Source organism: Periplaneta americana, chromosome 16 (genome assembly GCF_040183065.1).
Source record: "Periplaneta americana isolate PAMFEO1 chromosome 16, P.americana_PAMFEO1_priV1, whole genome shotgun sequence".
Classification (NCBI taxonomy): Eukaryota; Metazoa; Arthropoda; class Insecta; order Blattodea; family Blattidae; genus Periplaneta; species Periplaneta americana.
This window is the reverse complement of record NC_091132.1, coordinates 75173014-75193911: the sequence shown is the minus strand read 5'-3', so window position 1 is coordinate 75193911 and position 20898 is coordinate 75173014. Positions and strand designations below refer to the sequence as shown.

At 36.3% G+C, this 20898-nt stretch overlaps 1 protein-coding gene across 1 annotated transcript in view; it reads left to right on the top strand.

Annotated features, from left to right (window-relative positions):
* The first annotated feature begins 10331 nt into the window (after window positions 1-10331).
* The window catches only part of LOC138716163 (androgen-dependent TFPI-regulating protein-like), a 30412-nt gene continuing 19845 nt past the window's right edge, over window positions 10332-20898 (top strand). The window contains exon 1 of the mRNA XM_069848994.1: window positions 10332-10877. Within this exon, the coding sequence (XP_069705095.1) occupies window positions 10875-10877 (3 nt within the window). The 5' untranslated portion in view covers window positions 10332-10874. The remainder of the gene's footprint in view (window positions 10878-20898) is intronic.

Below are 20898 nucleotides of genomic sequence, written 5' to 3'. Positions count from 1 at the left end.
TAATTTTATAAAACTTTATATCGTTTGATATAAAATGCTCCATGCACCATATTGTAAGAAATTTTCAATATTTATTTTTATTTATACGTTCAGAGAAGGTATATAAATAATGATAAGTACTGTATTAGTTTATTATAGGAATAATATAGTAATACAGTTATCTTGGTTTTAATTGCATACTTTTAAAGGGCACAACATCAAAAACTAACATCGGAATATGAAAATAAAGATAATAAAAATGGAAAAAAACCAAATTTTCATTTTTTCTTCAGTTTTGTTCGAAAATTTCATCTCTGCCTCCCCTTAACCGTGACAAAGTTTTTTAGTTCTTTTAAGCATTCTGGTTATTGTATTAGGCCTATGTTTGTTTTGTGAAGGATTTTAGATAAGGGCGCAAATAGCCATAGTAACTGACGCGCCCATTTTTAAACTCCACTAAACTCTTCTATTTTAAATTTACAAAATAAGCCTTATCAAGAACTTACTGTAAGTACCGGTATTGGCTGAATTTTTTATCTTGTCACGTCTAATTACAATTATTTTAAGCCTACCTAACCTCTATATTCTGTTCTAGGATGCACACACTAATCTATGGTTGGGATAATTTGATTTTATAAGGACTTATAAGCATGTTTTACTTTAATATTACACATTATACCTAAATTTCCCCAACCTTGGAGTAAACTGAGTATAGTTAAACTTAGAGTTAATATTATGAAGAGAAGAGGCCAACATAAGCAGTCGTGGACAGCCGATAAGGGGTGGTCCTCCAGATTGGGGGTTGGGCGAAGGGCTAACAACCCATCACCGTAAAAAACAGCTTGTTACGAATCCATATAATAAGATGTTTGAGATGGGCAGGGCGTGTAGCACGTATGGACGAATCCAGAAATGCATATAGAGTGTTAATTGGGAGACTGGTGGGAAAAATACCTTTGGGGAGGCCGAGACGTAGATGGGAAGATAATATTAAAATAGATTTGAGGGAGGTGGGATATGATGATAGAGACTGGATTAATCTTGCACAGTATAGGGACCGATAGCGGGCTTATGTAAGGGCGGCAATGAACCTGCGGGTTCCTTAAAAGCCATTTATTTGTAAGTAATTAAGTAAGTAAGTAAGAAAGTTACAGAGTTATGCCTGAAAAAAATTATCATAGTAACAGGCTATGGATCTGTAAATTTAAAAAAGGCTGCTTTTATACCCAAATTTCCCGAACCCACTCTAGTAATGATGGCGATACCTTACTTATGGCTTTTAAGGAATTCGGAGTTTCGTTGTCGCCCTCACATAACCCCGCCATCGGTCCCTATCCTGAGTAAGATTAATCCAGTCTCTACAATCGTATCTTACCTTCCTCAAATCAATTTTTAATATTATCCTGCCATCTACGTCTCGTTCTCTCCAAAGGTCTTTTTCCCTCCGGCCTCCCAATTAACACTATATGCATTTCTGGATTCGCCCATACGTGCTACATGCCTTGTCCATCTCAAACGCCTGCCCAATGTGGGAAAAAATCTCACGATTCGCCGGGACTATAACTCAAACTGCTGCGTGACAGACTGAAGATTTAAACCACTCAGCCACTATAGAAACTTATTATCTCACACTACTGAGACAGCCTGTCTATCCCCCTCAGCCCCTGATAGAGCCAGGTCCCTCTTCGCGGACGTGTAGCCTGATAAATCATAAGGGCCCCGAATTACAAGTCATTTCTGTCATCATCGGCTGACAAGTGTGCCATTCTGCTTCAGGGGCTAGGTAATCTGAGTCCCGAGTAATTGTTTGCTTACTCCCACATAGGTAAACTGAGTCCCTAGGATCATAAGAGTATAGGTAAACTGAGTCCCAGTATACCTCACAAAAATGTGTGGGGGTATACTTATTTGATTTATATGTTACAGTTTTGTAAAACATTTCAAAGTTAATAGTTGTTTTTGTTCTTAATATGCCATGATTATCTCTTTGAGACATAATCTACATCATACCAGATGCACTATTTTCACCATATATTTTGGCCGATTTTGCAGCCACAACAAACAGAACCACAAACAGCTGCGGGTTTCCATTCACGCTTGAATGCACTATTTTATAGAAACTATAGTAACTAAAATGTATGTCAAAATTTTAGGGGTATATTCCTCTCACATAGAGGATGAAAAACACTGTCCGAAAATACTGTATTTCTTTGTTACAGCCCCTTTTCTACAACTCTGCCTACATTATTAAATAAAAATGGCATACAACATGTTTTGCAGGAAGTGCTCAAAATAGCCCTTGTTTGCATGGATACATGCATTATCTTTGAATACATTGCGCCAACTATAGCTATCGTATAATAACACAGTTGCGCTGAACCCAGGGTTGATACATTGTTGGACAAACCATTCAAAAGATCCGTGACAGAGGAGTAGGTAAAGGTGGACCAATTCTTTAGCCTCCACTCTCTCCGGACCTAAACCCACTAGACTTTTATTTAGGGTCATTTAAAAGCTCTCGTGTATGGGACCCCGGTGCAAGTTGAAGAGAGTTCTCCGAGTCCGTATTTTGGAAGGCTATGAGACAATAAGGCATTCTCCAGGGATTCATCAGCGCATCTGGGTTTCAACGAAGACAGATTGGTATATGTATCCGTGCTAACGTGGCCAGTTTGAGCTGTTCTTGTAAGACAGATTTCCAGGTGGCATGCTATATTTAATTCAAAATGTACGACATCATACAATGTAAACAGGGTTGTAGGAAAAAGGCTGCAATAAGTAAATAAAGTGTTTCCTGGCGAATGCTCATATAACATACTTTCATCATATATATGGGAATAAAATTCTCCTAAAATTTTGACATACATTTTACTTACACCTTGTATATATACACATCTACTTATCTATGTATTGAAAGACATCCAGTCAAATTTATTCTTATGTTTCATTGAAAGTCAAGCGTAGAAGAAAAAAAGCAATCGAAAAGAAGAAAGGATTTTTTAAGGGAAGAAATGACACAACGGATCAAGATGAAAATTCCAACCCGACATTTGCCTAAGTAACTATGGAAAACCACAGTCAGGTTTGTCGGTCCGGGAATCGAACCACGGACCTACTACCATTAAAACTACTACTACTACTACTACTACTGCTACTAGTAGTAGTAGTAGTAGTATAACCACCACCACCACTACCATTACTACTACTATTACTACAACAGAGTGTATGTATTGAATCAAAGTCGTGCGTCATGATAACCAGAAGTGACGTCACAACTTGGTTCTTTTGCGTTAGTACCTAGGAAACTTATTGTGCCATTAAATTAACAGTATAACAGCAAGAAGTGAAGACAACAGCATTGCCACATTGCGTGACGAAATGAGACATTAGAAATGCTGTTCATTGTTACATCACGTATCTGCCATCCATGATGATTGTAAAGAAAATACCAACTCAGTTTTCTCATTCGAATGCACTTGTAAAGAAAATACCAAGTCAGTTTTCTCATTCGAATGCACTTGTAAAGAAAATACCAACTCAGTTTTCTCATTCGAATGCACTTGTAAAGAAAATACCAACTCAGTTTTCTCATTCGAATGCACTTGTAAAGAAAATACCAACTCAGTTTTCTCATTCGAATGCACTTGTAAAGAAAATACCAACTCAGTTTTCTCATTCGAATGCACTTGTGAAGAAAATACCAACTCAGTTTTCTCAGTCGAATGCATCTGTGAAGTTTTGAGTTCTGATTTCGGAACAGTTTATATACACTCAGGGACAAAAAAAAAAAAAAAAAAACCGGACACTTCTATACTTGCTTGTATTTTGTTGCCAATTATTTCAAAATGAAACAAAACCCATTTAAACAAAATAATGTTTCATTTAGCACCTTATACGGTAACATTTGAAAAAAAAAAAATCTCTGATGAGAAAATTTACAAAAAATTACAAAGGGCGTATAACTATGGCATCGTTTGGTCTAACTGTTTTTTCATTTTATGGTGCCTTAAACATTAAAAACTCTTTTTAGTAACGGGTATTACCCCCTCTGGCTTGAATAACTGCATCCATACGTCTTGGCATGCTCTCAATTTGGTTAGCAATGTCTTCTTGAGGAATAAGTTCCCATTCTTCGCCAAGTGCTCGCCTCAACTCTTGTAACGATTCTGGTCTCGGTCGTCTATTCTTAACATGCCGTCCCAGCATATCCCACACGTGTTCAATTGGGTTCATGTCTGGACTCCTTGCTGGCCATGGAAGAACATGGATTCCCACTTCTTGGAGATAATCTCCGACCGCATGGGCAATATGCGGCCGTGCATTATCATGCATTAAAACAAAATTATCGCCTACAAATTGGCCAACTGGCACAATATGATCAGCCAAGCATTCATTTATATACCTATCATCTGTTAGTCTTCCATTTTCAACAAAAAACAACTCTGTACGAGCATCCGTATACACTCCTGCCCAAACCATCACTCCACCACCTCCATACGGCACGTTTTCGGAATGCAACACTGTGAAAATCGTTCTCCCCTCCTTCTCCAAACTCTTTCACGTCCATCAGGTGAGCACAGATTGAAACGGGACTCATCGGTGAACAGAACACAGCTCCACTGTCCATTTCTCCAATCCCTGTGATCATTTGCAAAACGCAGTCGTTCAACTCGATGCATCCTGAGAAGTCTGGGACCAGTTGCAGGTCTACTTGATATCAGTCCACTTGCTTTCAACCTCCTTCTAACTGTTTTGGCCGAAATTGGGCGTCCATGCATGTTAACAAATTGCTGGGCTACACTAGTAGCTGGCAGGTTGCGCTCCCTAAGAACTCTCAACACCATATACCTGTCTTCATTTGGATTTGTAGCTCTTGGACGACCCGAACCTGGTCTTCTGGTATATTCTAGGGTCTCTCTATACCGTTTTATGGCATCATGGGTTGTGCTTCTAGCCATATTCATAACATTTGCAATGTAACGTACACTGCGTCCATCATCGTAAAGGGCTACAGCTCGAGCCACATCTTCAGGTCGCATCTTGTTTTAAGACAAATGTTACAACCCCACTTAAACTCAGAAAATGTAAAAATAAAGAAATAACGAATGATAACGATAGGGAAGCACAAAATGGTTGAGACAAAATTGTTATAGCTGAGACTCCGAAAGCAAAATTGGAATATTTGGTTGTAATGGCTTGTTTATAAAACAAAAAACAATCAACAGTGTATACACGTCTCCATAACAACAGATGGCTACCATAATATTGTATGAGAAGATAATGTTTTGCAAAATACCAGCAAATATTAAAGTGTCCGGTTTTTTTTTTGTCCCTGAGTGTATTTGCCAATTGGCCTTTCTTCATTGAAGTGTCACGATACTAGAATATCTGTTTCGTGCATGTTTTGACAGTACCACTCACAAGCCTTCTGAATAATACAGAGTACTACTACGTCTGTAGGGTACAGTATTAGCGTGCTGGAATTTCAACCAAGCGGCCCGGATTCGATCCCCGGTCAGGTTTAGGTGGAATTTGTGGTGGGCAAAGCAGATGTTGCACAGGGTTTTTGTCGGGGTACTTCCGTTTCCCTCTACAATTCCAGCAGCACTCTCCTCCTCTCCTTCACTTCATCTATCATCTGCAATAGTAAAAATAAACTGGGGTGATTTCAGGGGGTACGGATTTCCGATGCTGATCTAGGTTCGAAGAGTTTGGGGCTCTGGGCTCTGGATTTGGGATCGTTATTAAATGAGTCCTTTTTTATATTTATTTATTTTATTGCTAGTAAGTTTGAAATGAATACAAGTTGATAAATACAATGAAAGATAAATTAGCCCACTCCTGAATGAGTAAGACTCGTGCTCAGGAGGGGATTTCAATACAGACAAAAATAAAATTAAAATTGAGAGTGACTACATATTAAAAAGTGTTTAATATGTTTAAACCCAAACTATAAATTCAATACAATTTTTTTTTATTCTTTTATTAATTTGGAGAGGATTCGTGGTTAAAATAATATTGGAATAAAATTTGTTTAATAATCTGGGACCTTGACTCATGCTATGATAAAAAGCTGCATTGGTTTTACATTTTGGTTCACACAAACGGAGAGAATTCATATTTTTAGTTCTATACCTTTCAAAGTTATTAAAATTTCTATAAAAATGTTTTAATAAAATAAAATAATACATTTGTTTAATATTGAAAACTTTGAAGCGTTTAAACTACAAATCAGTTGGGTAATCTTTCTACTTTTTTAAACAAATTTTTAATACTTTTTTCTGTAGTAAAATTAACGGATAAAGGTTGAATTTATAAGTTCCACCCCAACCTATGATACCATACATAAATATAGATTGAAATAATGCTAAATAAATTATACGTAAACAGTTAATTGACAAAATATTTCTTAGAACAACAAAGTTTTACGTAATTTATTACAAATATAATGAATATAATTATTCCATTTTAAATTATTATCAATAATTATACCTAAGTATTTAACCTCATTAACTTCATTAATAACTGAACAATTGCAATTTATATCGGAACAATCAGAATTATGCATTTTAATTTGTAGTATAGATGAAATTGGTTTATGTTGTTTCCGATCTCTGATAACGAATTTTAATGACGTCATGTGCATCAGGACTCACACGACAACTGAACTCTGGCGCGAGGTGATAGATCAGTAGTGAGTCATCTCATAGAGTGCACGGCGACTCACAGCAGAAATTCCCAAGAAAATCGAATCTTTTTGGGAGGGGTATATTACGACCCTTTCCAATGCCAAGTACAGTTAAGTGAAAATAAAAGAAGCCTGCAATAACCGAGGTTTCGTTATTTCCAAGAAAGGCATCTTCTATGTACTTAATGAGATTGGTAAAGCTCGAATGGAATTAATTTGTATCATCTCGTGGGGTGCGGCTACTTGTGACGAGGGGTGGATTTGCTTGCTTTTTCCACTCTGGAATTAATCGCATCTGAGCTTTGCCAGTCTTATTAGGTACACACAAGATGCCTTTCTTGGAAATAACGAAACCACTTTTTTGCAGGCCCCTATGATTTTCACGTAACTGTACTTGGCACCGGAAAGAGTTGTTATGTACCCCTCCCAAAAAGGCTCGATTTTCTTGGGCATTGCTACTGTGATACTCCGTGCACTCTGATTATGAAATCACTCACTACTGGTCTGTCACCTCTCGTCGCAATTCAGCTGTCGGTGTGATTCCTGACGCACATGACGTCATTCAAATTCGTTATCAGAGATCGGAAACAATCTCTGTACTACACGGAATGGAATTGTGCATATGCCCTAAGGTCCCTCTCGCTACAAATTTCCCTGTGGATCGCCTCCGAATTTATTTATTTTATTTAAACTTCACCAAGAACAGAAGCAATCTTCCAATGATAGATGGCTTACATTGATACAATTTATATACAAAATACAAATAGTGAAAAAGTAAAACAAGCAACACAAATGAAAGAAAGAAGGATACATAATAGATGCTAGAATGTAATAATTGCAGTTCTTATAGTGCCAAATGTCAATACAATAGGCCTAATCCAGAATTATTTCAAAATTATAGTAAAACATTATAATACACTTATTCATATTTAAATAGCCTACTTAAGGAAATATAGTCATTTTTATAATTGTATGAAATTTTTTAATTGATATAGTTTAAAGACAGAGAGTTGTAAGTATTACACATAACAAACAATGGAGAGTTCTTGAAGAAAACTGTTCTAGAAATTGGAATAACAAAAGGTTGCTTATAACTTAATTCTGTTCTTTTTACATTGAACTGAAGGAATTAAAAAAAAATCAAAGTTATTCAATATATCATTAACAGTCTTATAGAGTAAAATTTGGCTATTTTAACATTCAAAAAGTAACTGATTATATGAAATTTGCTCTTAATAACACCACACGTGATGTTTTTAAAAATATAAGTACCGGTTAACGTAAAAATCTTTTCTGTATACTTTCTATTTGCATTTGATGGGACTGGAACTGAGGTGACTATATTATTGACTCATACTCTAAGATGGAATGGAATCGAATTTAACTGAGGGGGGCACGGATGGCCCAGCACTGCGACCTATTGAGATCTATTGCGCTAACCCTCGATATGGAATGAGTTGCATGCCACAGATTCCCTACGCGCACCGCCCTAACAACATGACGCCCTTAACAACCGGTCCTTACAGCCGACAGAATTCATATACCATTCCTGCTTCGGCAAAATCCCCCAAGGCCCCCCTGTCGCTCCGAAGCGAAACTCCTCCCCCGAGTAAGTCCGCCTCGGGTGCCATTGCAGAAGCCATCCAACATCGCTGAACTACATTCCACGGAGGCAGGTTGAGAGAGTCAGCAGCTTCGGGAGGCCGCCGGTAGAGTGATCTGAAAAACCAGAAACGGGATGATGAGGAAAGGATGATGGGGGAGGAAAGAAAATGGCGAAGATGAGTGGGGTTCCAATCGCCTGATAAAGTTACTTGATATTCATCCAAAGGAGTGAGGAAAAAAAAAACCGAAAAAACCTCACCCAGGCAACTCGTTCTGACCGGGAATCGAACTCGGGACCGCTGCGTTCGGAGTAAGAATCGCTAACCCTTCAGCCACAACGGTAGACTCATACTCTAACTAACTTCTAACTAGAGTTTTATATAAAGTATCAATAGTATTTATATGTATTTTTTTAATTCTCCTACATCCTATAGAATCCCTTTACCATTCCACGTAAGCATCACCGCTGTTTCTCAACCCGGTCCAACCAGCTACCATGAACCCAGGGGAGAATTCACGGTACATAGCACTACCACCAGCAACTAATCACCACATACCACAGGGTCCATGTTCGGTGACGGCCAGTAGTCGACTCTACTTCGGAGCAAAGCCGAAATATGGGAAACGGAGATGTTGATGAAAGAGGGGAAGTGTAATTATGATGGCGAAATGAGTCCGAGGTCGAAAGTTGAAAGTTACCCAGAAATTATGCTTCAATTGAAGAAAAACCTCGGAAAAACCCCAACCTGGTAACTTGTCCCAACTACGATTTGAACTCGGATTCTCGTTAGATATGGTAACCGTTACTGCGGTAGACATGATGGGACCTTACCTGCAGGGGCCAGGAAGTGTGGTCAGCCTGTCAGCGTCGCATTCACGAATGCCTTCCGGGACATCCGTCGAATTTAGACAATCATCGCATATAGGGCGTAAAATTGGCCTAAATGGCTTAAGTCAGTGATGTCAAAGCAAGCGCATTTTTCTGACCTTGACGTCGTGCGTGGGCAGCAAGCGCTAAGTATGGAAAGAGGAAGGGTTGTGTATATGAATAAGCAACCTATTGGATTAAGAAAACAGTGGTCACAAACTTCAAACGGAACGTGAAATTTTATGTCGTTATTTTTATATGGCTTCTTTCTGTTTAATATTATCTATATTGTCTGTAAAACAAAAGTACTAACACTGATTTCTTAATATTGCACTTGTGTTTTAAATCTTAATAACATAACAGAGAGTTAAGAAGGAATATTAACTTAAATTCCATAGTAGTATAATATTATACTATATTAAGTGGATGAAACACATCATTCATAAAGAAAGTGATATTCCAAAGAAAGAGATTGAGTATGACATGATACGTTGGAATTTATATTGATGGTATCTTTAGCCTTACAAAAGTAATCAATAAACTAATCAAAACAATATTACAGTACAAAGCAAAGTTACCTAGGTACTGTATCTGTTTTAAGTGTAACTAATATTACATAACAAAACTCTTATCGCATTATGCTTTTAAGGTGATATTTGTGAGCAACTTCCTATCATCAGAATATTAAATTATTTTCTCGAAATCTGCTGAAGCTATAGAGCTGACATTTTTACAACACATGGGCACGTATCCTTTGCTTATGATGTAACAGTAGTTGCTTTGTTAATTCATTTCTTTACAAACAATTTCCATGCGAATATTTTCAAAATGTTCAATACACTATCTTCAGTAATACGTATATACGGTATATTAGGTTTACGAAAACATTCTGTAAGGCTACTAAATAAATAGGCCTATACCTGAAAATTTCGCTTTTCTATAAAAAAAAAAGTTGAGAAAATATTTATTTTGAACAAAAAAATCAAACTTGTGAAATATGAACATTAAAATTAAAACTTACATTCTTATAATGCACTTATACTTCTCAGACAAATCTAAAAATTAACATGTATACAGTTTTAATAAATTCTCTTCCCTTTATCTATAGAATCAGTGCTGGCCATTCCTGTATATAGCTCGACCCAACGGTATATACTACCTGTTTCGTCTGTCTCTTTCCTTTCCGCTGTAAAGCGCTCAGGCTCTCCTGAGCTCTAAAGCGCGCGCTTGCTCCTATGGGCATCAATTGACATGACTGGCTTAAGTGCAGGGATCCATACCGTATCCAACCCTCGTGAAGTCATCAATGTATCAATCAATACAGAATAGAATTAGACGAACGTCGGTGGTCTTGTCTTCGTCGACCTGTATTGTCTCTGTAAGTTTCATTCATTAAGGAATGAGTGACCGTAATGTTTTTACTTGTCCCGCCGACCTTCGCAGAGTGATTAGCTGGGCTTCCGTTCTGTTCTGCAGGTCTGTCCCTCACTCGAATGACATTCGCTCTTGTGCTTTGACACCAAGTCTTCCGGAGTATTTTCAAACCCCCGTTACGTACACAACTCAACGAACTAGTTGGGCTTACTCATATTTAATGTTGGTGTAATCAAACTATATCTAATCAGTATTGTCTCAAGGTAAACCACGCTTTCGCCTTTGTCAAGGACTCGGGGTGCTAAAAATATTTTTGTAACCACTCTCACAGACCACAGGACTTCCGACACCTACACAGTAATGGTGAGTACTGTTTGTTTAAGTAATAATAATAATAATAATAATAATAATAATAATAATAATAATAGAAGGGTTCAGAACCATAGTGGGCCAAGCGCCATTTACTAAAACCGTAGAAAACAAGGGTTAAAATGAAGTTATTATTATAATTCAATGGAAACATATAGCAAGTAATATAAAGTACACACATTAAAACTAAATTATATGCCAATCTTCAATAAACTATGGTATTCACCCTTGCTTTCTCCGTTTTTAATAAGTGGCGCTTGGCCCACTATGGCTCTGAACCCTTCAGTTCACCAAACACGAATTTAGGCTATATGTTGACCTGTTTCGGTCTCAGGTAGACAGGGTCTAAGAGTCGGTTTTGTGGACGGCCAGGTCGACGTTTTTCTTGTGTATGGTAACGTAATATAGCATTACGTATCCTAGTTGGTGGCATTCGTGACACATGTTGCAGCCATTTTTCCCTATAATTGAATTTACATTTTTTAAAAGAGCGTAAGCCATGATTTTTGACATTTTAATTTTTTTCGTAGTTTCGAAAGTACATTGATAAACCCATCGTTTTTGCTTGAAAGGACGCCAGTAACATTGTTCGTTGGGTTGTTAGAGGCAAGTTAAAATCACAATTTGTTTTAATTGGTCAGTAGGCAATGATATACATCGATTTAAAACTATTCAATTTGCAGTGGTGACTGAGTGCGAACAGCTGAAAACAGAAGAAACATTACAAAAAAACTGGTTTTTCTGAAGAAAGAAGGAACAAACGAAGAAATGAGATAATCAATTTTGCAATGTGTACCCTATTCCACTTGAGCATACACATAACAGGGTTGGATACACCAACGTATCTAGTAGTATCAATGAATAATTAGTAAGCCACACACATTCTTCATGGCATTTCTGAATGAATCTGTTCCTCCACCAATAAGCTCAATCTATCCAGCAGGAAAAGTGCCAATAAAATAGAAGTGCAAGATTTCGAAAAAATGAAGCAGTAGGTTCTGTATCTCAAGCATTTTATGAGAACTTTTCAGCTGGCCTACAAACAGTAATACAACGTACAATGACTGGAAAACAGTAATTACATCCCATTTTTTATTCTGATTATTTTCCCTATTCACTTCAAAGGTCCGGTTAATATATGTTATATCTGTCCAAAGCGATTCATAATAATTAAGGAAATGTTCTTTTCTTATACCACAATTAATTTTTGCAGACTTCTTGATATCTTGGTTCATAAATTTAAATATCTCGGGTCTCGTTTTATATAGATCTGATTTTGATTGTGGGATAAATGTTGTCCAGGATTGCCTATACCTATTGTCTTATTTCTCTTTTCACTATTATTCTACAACATTTGTATTATATATTATCTTCAACCTATTCGGTATTCAAAAATTTTTGTATGCTGAATTTTTCTGGAAAATTAGTTACTTTATTTCATACTCCCATATTTTTTACTTTCTTCTTTTGTTTGATTGAATTATTTTAAATGTGTCTGTAGATTCGTTAGCTGCTGCTTTTATTATTTTTTAGGTGTTCCCATTCTTGCTCAGTATCTCCATCTGGAATTATCTCCATATGTTGTTCAATTCTGCTACTATATAACCATTTGTCACTGTCATCGTAGAAAAACTTTACTTTATACTTTTTGTTATGGTTCACATTTTGTATGTTTCTTTTTTAGCCATCTTGGTGGGATTCTTAATTTTGCTTGTAGACTACTAGAAAGTGATCTGATCCGACTTTGCATCTTCTGTATGACCTAACGTCTAGGAATAATTTTGAAGTTCTTCTATTGGCAATAGGATAATCTATTATGGATTGAGACTGTTGCCGTTTTCAGGTGTGTGAATGTATATTTTTTGTGATTATAGAATGTATTCATTGTTTTAAAATCATTATAAGCAACGAAATCAGTGAGTTTAATTCAATTTCTGTTACAAGTGCTCTCTCCAAATGTTCCAACGTTACTATTTATTGGAATGTTACCCATTCTGGCATTCAGGTCCCCTATTATAATAATCTAATAATTTTTATTAACTTTATTGTAAATATTCTACAGATTCTTATAGAACTCTTCACTATTTTATCTCAACCTTCTTCTGGAGCATATACACCGATAACTGTAATGTTGCCTCTGCTCATTTTTAAGCGAACTTCCTTAATGCTCTCTGTCCAGTATGTTTTCCCTTATAGAATTATGAATGCAGATCATAATGCCTGCTTGACCGTAAGTTTTCCTGCTCTCTCCGCTATGAATAAGCGTTTAATTATTCGTTTCTTTCGTTCCTTTGTGTTTCTTCTTTGTTTCAGAGTTGACTGCTATGCTAATATTTTTACACTGAAATATTGAATCTAATTTTTCTTCTTTCCCAAAAATATCTCGAACGTTTAAAGTAACATACCTAACAATGTTTTTTTTTTTTTTTCTTCCCCCCCCCCCCCAGTTGCGATTAATTCTTTTATTCGTTGCGTTATGTTGTCATCTTTGTTATCTATCCGGTTTCTGTTTCGCTGTGACTTGAAAGTAATGTTAAAATTCCTCATGTCGGGTTACTAGCCAGAAGATGAGTAGTCCAGTAGTAGGGCTGCTACCTTTTAGCCCCTGGACGGGCTTGGAGAACAGCAATTCCTCTGTTCTAGATGGAAAGGATATACCGCCGTGACTCGGTCCACAGAGCCTCGTTTGTCATGAACAAAATGCATCACGAAGGTGAGGTTGAGATGTAGGTAAGAGAGATTGTAGATGGTATGTACTTCACTACCTTTGCAACCCAATAATAATAATAATAATAATAATAATAATAATAATAATAATAATAATAATAATAATAATAATAATAATAATATACCTCTGATTGAGGTTCTGGTTGATATGTACCTCTATTATCAGAGAGTACATCTCACTTAACGATATGTGTCAGAGAAAGAACAATTGTTTGTATGCATCTGAAGTCTGACTAGTGTAATATGTAGTTAATCGGCGATGTACGCAATGGATCTCCTGGCCTATTTGCCTCATGAGTGGTTTCACTTCTGAGGTTCAGACCTGTCTTCGGACAGTTGACTAAATAATAATAATAATAATAATAATAATAATAATAATAATAATAATAATAATAATAATAATGGTAATAATAATAATAATAATAATAATAATAATAATAATAATAAAAGGTATCCCCGTAGCATGCCATGAAGGCACTTGGGGGGCATGGAGGTAGAGACCCATGCTTTCCATGACCTCGGCACTAGAATGAGGTGGTGTGGTCGGCGCCACGCTCTGACCTCCTTTTACCCCCGGGAAAGACCCGGTACTCAATTTTATAGGAGGCTGAGTGAACCTCGGGGCCGTTCTGAAAGTTTGGCAACGAGAAAAAATCCTGTCACCACCTGGGATAATATAAAATTTGTCAGTATTTAGGAACATTTCAGTCATGCCTCCATTCCCACTACATATGTACATGAAACATGAAGAAAATATGATAATAGAATATAAAACATTTATAAAATTGTGCAGAAATACGCTTTTGAACATGTCTTAATACAAAAAATGTGGTTTTTGACAGTAATAAATGAATATAAAATACAAATTATAAGTGTAATTTTTAAGAATAGTGAAATGAAAATAATACCTCTTTCTCTATTGCACTTAATTATTATAAATGGTGTTTAAGTTCATCATATAGGCTATATTTTCTTCATTTCATAAAAGAATATGTTGTGATGTATTAATGAAAACCCTTTCGAAATTAGTCGGAGTGACTCTGTCTATAAAGCGATAGCCTGCGAACTGGAATATCTCGAATTCAATTTCCGCTGGGATATAGGATAAACTTTCAAAACCTGACATGTCCATTTTCAGAAAACGCTACAAATATTTGCCTCTGTAATAAACGAAGATTTTTCTATGGTGAAATTTTTTATGAATCTATAGCAAACAAAATTGTTTTTAATGTTTCACCACAGAAAATATTATGTTCATTGCAGAGGTGTAAGTTTTTGGCATCTAAAGTGTATTTTCTGAAAATGGCATGTCAGGTTTTGAAAGTTTGCTCCTCATTTTTGTCTCACAATAACTTCCGGAGTCCCTCAGTGGTGTTAGGCATCATTCTTGGACTCACGTTATGGAATTCGGGCTGGTTCGAATACTCATGTGGAAGGAATTTTCTCCGAAAGTCAGGTCAGTTTATGGGATTTGTGTCCACTGAAGGTCATGGTGAATTTGGGGAGCTGCGAGAAGTAGCGAAATCCGGTTACTGAAACCAGCTATAACAGCTGTGGGGGGGGGGGATGTAAAATTGCTTGTGTATGTTTCAAGGTCTGAATTTTGTTGCAAGAAGTTTTAGATTTAATAGACATAATTATTACCTAAAACTAAAAAACAAATACGATGTTCCTTTTACACCATGTTCAGCATTATGTTGTTTACAAAGAAAGCAACTAAGAGTCATAAAATCGTTTTCGCAATAAACCTGTGCCAAGATTTCACATATAGGACAGAACGAAATTTTATCCCTACTCATTATGGAGTCCATTTTTATATTTAGAATGAGAGATTATTTAGTTTCATAAAGAGAGTAGAGGAATACGTACCGCGAAGTGGGAGCTTGCTCACTGTGCGGACGTTTTTCTGGTCCGTGACTTCACAATGTGTTGTTTTGAAATAGCTATACAGAGTTGGTGAGATAATGAAATTATTATGACTATTACACTTTTACTACGTCATACTACTTTTAACCAATCAAACGGTACGAAAGGACGTGTTTCAACTAATCATGGCTGCTTGTTGTTTGTTGTTTAATCAACTGTCCGAAGACAGGTCTGAACCTCACAATTGATATCAAGAAGGCACCACTTATGAGGCAACTAGACCAGAAGATAATGGGATAGGGTGGCCAGTTCCTTTCCCTCTCCATTGCATAAATCGCCGATTAGCTACATATTCCACTAATCAGACTTCAGATGTATACAAACAGTTGTTCTTCTTCTGACACATATCGTCAAGTGAAATGTAGGCCTACTGCCTGATAATAGATGTGCATTATCAGCCAGAACCTCAATCAGAGGTAATCATGGCTGCTTATCGCTACAATTTTATCATTTCCCTTAACATCCCCTGTTTCAATACAATCCTGTGCTTGGTACTCCGGCACGTTCGAATTATAACAATGTTATCTACCGCCTAGTACCGATCTTGTAATAAAATGAAGCCGACACAATATGAAATTTAACTTGTGAAACATTGGAAAGGTTGTTTTGACAGTTCTGTAGTGCAGATGTTAAATTTGTGCATTGTCGATTTTAAACTCATTTTAAGAGAAGTAGGCCTATTCACCCGTTCGTTAATTTGAGTTCTGATTTTATTGTGAAACGTTCGTTTAACATTTTGTACATTAATAATAATAATAATAATAATAATAATAATAATAATAATAATAATAATAATAATAATAATAATAATAATAATACACTAAATTTAAAATACCGATAATGTAAATTGTAAACACTTTTAATAATGACTCCCCTCGACAAACATTCTGCGTACGCCACTGTTAGCAATAAATGCGAATACTAAACTCTCACAAGAAAAAATATTATTAACCTATTTTTCAATCAACGGTGAGTAGGATAGAAGCGAAATTCAGAGAATATAAGCTACAAACTTCTCTCAAATGCTTCTTCCATTGATTCCTGCAACAATGGGTGGATGTTTATGAAGATGATATTTAGTATTACTTAAAATATTCTCCTGGCAGTTGCTTTTGAGGTATCTAATTTACGTAGGTTCTACTTCACGGAGAAGAGAATGTGGTTGCTCTTTGAAAATTAGGAAAACGCCAAGTTTCAAGTAATTGTCAATTAACGGTTTACCAGATATTTTTATGCATCTGATATGTAAATGTTTTCTGAATTTAGCTTGTATTTTACTTACATTTGACTGAGGAATAGGCGGCCGATTTGGATGAGTTTCGTTGAAAGTATGTGTACATCTTGTTGTCTACGTCTTCTATCATCAAATTCTATCATTATCAGTAGGCTTGTTATGTTGGGGACCAATTACAAATGTTGGTTGTAGCATGATAGATAAGCTGGGGACGTGAGCTAGTACGAGAACATTGACTTGCTTCTGCGATCGATTACGGAAATAACAAGATGGACAGCTATGAAAGTAAATACATAGCATTACAAAGGTATATGTGCGGAAGAATTATCATAGAATTCACTCACATTCACTCACCAAATTCCGCTGCAAAAATATGCGCCTGAGAATCTTTAACCTTCGGCATTATTATTCAGCAGGTACACTGTTTACGCATGCTACACTGATGACTGTCGAACGGAGTAGTCAGCAGGTACACTTTATACGCATGCTAGAGTACTGACTGGTGAAGGATAGCAAACTTGAAACCACTGTAACGCACACTATTGGTCCCCAACATTGCAAGCCTAATTATCAGACTTCCAATTGTTTCATTTTCTGTTAAGAACATCTTACTTTGTGTTGATTTTATCAATAAGACTGCTTTCATAACACGACTAACAGTAATTACGTACCAACAATAAAATTGCTACCAGAGTAACCTAGTAACCTTAACTGTAGTACTTCTGTATAAAACCTTTGTCCTCAGATGATATTAAAATAACTATAGGATGTTTTCGATGACGGCATAACTCGCAGAAAAATAATCGCAAAAAAATTGTATATATATATATATATAAGTTATTATATATACAGTATATATATATATATATATATATATATATATATATATATACTGTATATATAATAACTTTTTTCGTTAAAACTATTTATTTATAAATACAAGGTTTGGCGTGTCTGAGCTTTTTGCCCAAAGTACCCCAAATTCAATTATTTATTTTAATTGCAATAAGTGTCTCTTCAGGCGAGGCACTTTTAGTGGCGCGTTAGTGACGCTGCGAACGCGCGTCAGTAGCGCTGCTAACGGATGACTGTTGAGCCACCAATTCCCTACATCGTCGCGACAGTGTACAGGCTTAATTAGAAAAATACGACAGAATAATATTGAATGACGATGATAATAATAGTAATAATAATAATAATAATAATAATAATATTACCATAGACTACTAAATTGCTGGACTAGTGCGAAAATTACGGATATATTATTTATGTAGTAAAATCCCTTTTATTTCACGATTCAATGAATTAATGCATTTAAAAAATGTACTAAATAAAATATTAACAAAGATATGAAAAATTAGCTGATCTCAGGTTCGAACCTGGGTTCAATTACACCACGGCCTTTGACTTTGCCATTACTCTACAGACACCTATTTCTAGTATATTGGTTGAATTACTCGTACGTGCTATGATTGGTTTCATGTTTGGTGCCTATAATATTTAATTTTGATTTCTTAAAAAATAAACAAAACATGTTTTATGCCATATCGTTCTTCATTTGCGTAATTTAAAATTAATATTTTTATTGTCCTAATGTAAATCATCAAACAAGATATGGAATAGTCCTCGATTCTGTCTTTCCAGAACTAATGGATGGACTCAAACTCTTGTTCTATTTTTACGTCTATTCTTTCTCCGTATGAGCAAATTTGCCAAAAGTATATCTCCTTCTACGTCCATGTTCACTGGAAGACTAAAAAATTCTCTACAAAAATTTAGCAGCGCCACTAACGCGCCACTAAAAGTGGCCTCTTCTGAACAGGGACCCTAAGCCAGCGGTCATCAGCATGGAGCACCCTGGGGTTAGGTCCCTTACCCGCGGAGAACACACTGCACTATGGTGCATTCGTAGCTGCTAGCGGGTATACTCTCTACCTCTTCCTGCTGCTCGACGGGGCACACGGGACGGCTCCGCTTACCCGTTACCCATTTCAGAGAGTGCTGACGACCACTGCCCTAAGGGTTACTTTTTAAAAACCCTGTATACGTATAGGAGAGTCTATATGCTTAAGTGCGTCATAGGAGAAGACTATGATGTTTACAATTTGCATTACTTAACAACTACGCGGAGAACTCAGAGCCATAGTCCTGGCGATGCGACTGTAATATTAATTCGGTTGTTTAATAATTTTGTTTTGTACCAATTAAGGCTTAAGTTTATAATATTTCCATATTCAGGTTTACTCGACCTGAAACCACGTGGGGTGTATGATCTGTGAAGTGGTTTCAGATCGACCCTAGACGTTCATCTAAAACATCAAAGGACATAATTATTTGTGAAGGACACACATCCATAATTATAGTCTAGGCTTCCATACAACAGTAAAGCTGCAATTTAGTCATTACCTGTTGCACGACATACATGTTTTAAGTATATGTTCAGTTATTTTTATAGAGTCCACAAATAGACGATGACTCGGCTAAAGCGTCAGCTTTCCACGTTGAAGGCTGTATTGAGTTAAGTTTTCTCAAGATACTCTCGTTTCACATTTTATTATTCCATGAATTCTTCATTCACCATCATTGTTACGAGATATAGACAAGTAGATCTGTTTTGCCATTGTAATCAACTCACGAATCCGATGGTCTATCCTAGATGTAAAAACAAATTGAGTTTGTAGTCTCTAACGAACGGCAGAAGTGAAAGTTCATAAGTTATAAACGTGTGTAATCTTTTTCAATATTTGTAGAAAAGAAATATACTAAACCGAATTGATTGTTTATAAATTGCTTTTCAAATATTTGATGAACACTTTTGTCTGCCTTCAAGTTTTCTTATGGTGAACTACGTTTTGATTTTATTGTAAATCATGACACCAGTTTGATCAGGTACTGCACTCGTTGATTGTTCCTTTATAGTTTGCGATGTAGGAACACTCACAAAATCGTTGACACTTTCTAACTGAACTGCAGAAGAGAGATAAGAAATGCATTTTCCTTCCCTGTATTCTCGCTGTCGTTCATTTTTATTCAGTTTTTGGCGGTTCATTTGCTTGTAGGAAGACAATTTTTTTTTATAGAAAAGAGCTACATTTAAATGCTTACAAAAATATTTAATAGCATCTAAAAATCACTTGGGCTAAAAACGATTTTTAGATAGATTCGTGATATTACTGCCTTAATGCCTAATAGGATATTTATTTATCCGAAAAAGTAACAGCGATTAATAATGAAATTTTATGGCTGCAACGCCGTCCGGAACTCTAGTATTGTGACTGGCTGACGCAAAAAAAAAAAGCTTCTCGAGGCCAAACAGCTTTACATTTAAGCAGGGAATAGCGCAGATATCTTTATCAGCACCCTGATAAGGGAACCGTTCCAGGTCATGGTGCTTGAATTTAATAAAAATGCATATTTAAGTTAATTATCGTTCGTTAAGAAACGTGGTGATAGTCGTTCGTTTCGCTTTTTCCTCGTTAACAAACTAAGCCTTGAAAATCGATGCTACTTATGCCGCTTCTTGCGCGCACGCGATCCTCATAATTCCGCGACACCGTACCACAGCTCTTGCATCAATGCTCTAGTTGAGTGGTTCCCAAACTTCTTGAAGACGCGACTCACTTTTGGGTGAGACTTCAGTTTCCGATCCCCCCCCCCCCCGCCATTACCGTACCGGTTCTTGACTCCATTCCAAAAACAAATCCCTGTAAAATCGTAAACTATAATTTTACTCAAAACCCGTGGATAACACTCCAAGTACGATTTTAAACAACTTTTTGAGTATTTTCCGAAAGAAACTCAGAACAATTACGACAGTCACAGATGTACCTATACTGAATCTGTTGCGTTAAGCGGCTGAAAAAAAAAAATATATATATATATGTGAAGGAAAAACTCATTGAAATTAGTACCTACTGATGGAATGTTGAAATTGTGCCCTGTTTTGCAAAGTGTTGAACAATTTTGCAGTAAAATAATACCTCGAGTTTGCAAAAGGAGTTCTTAAATTTGTTTATAACATTTGAAACCTCGCATTCATTCTCTTCTATGATCTTCATCGAAACAAAAGCGAGATATCTCGAATTTGAAAATGGTATCACTGTATGTATCGAATACGAAGTCCAAATT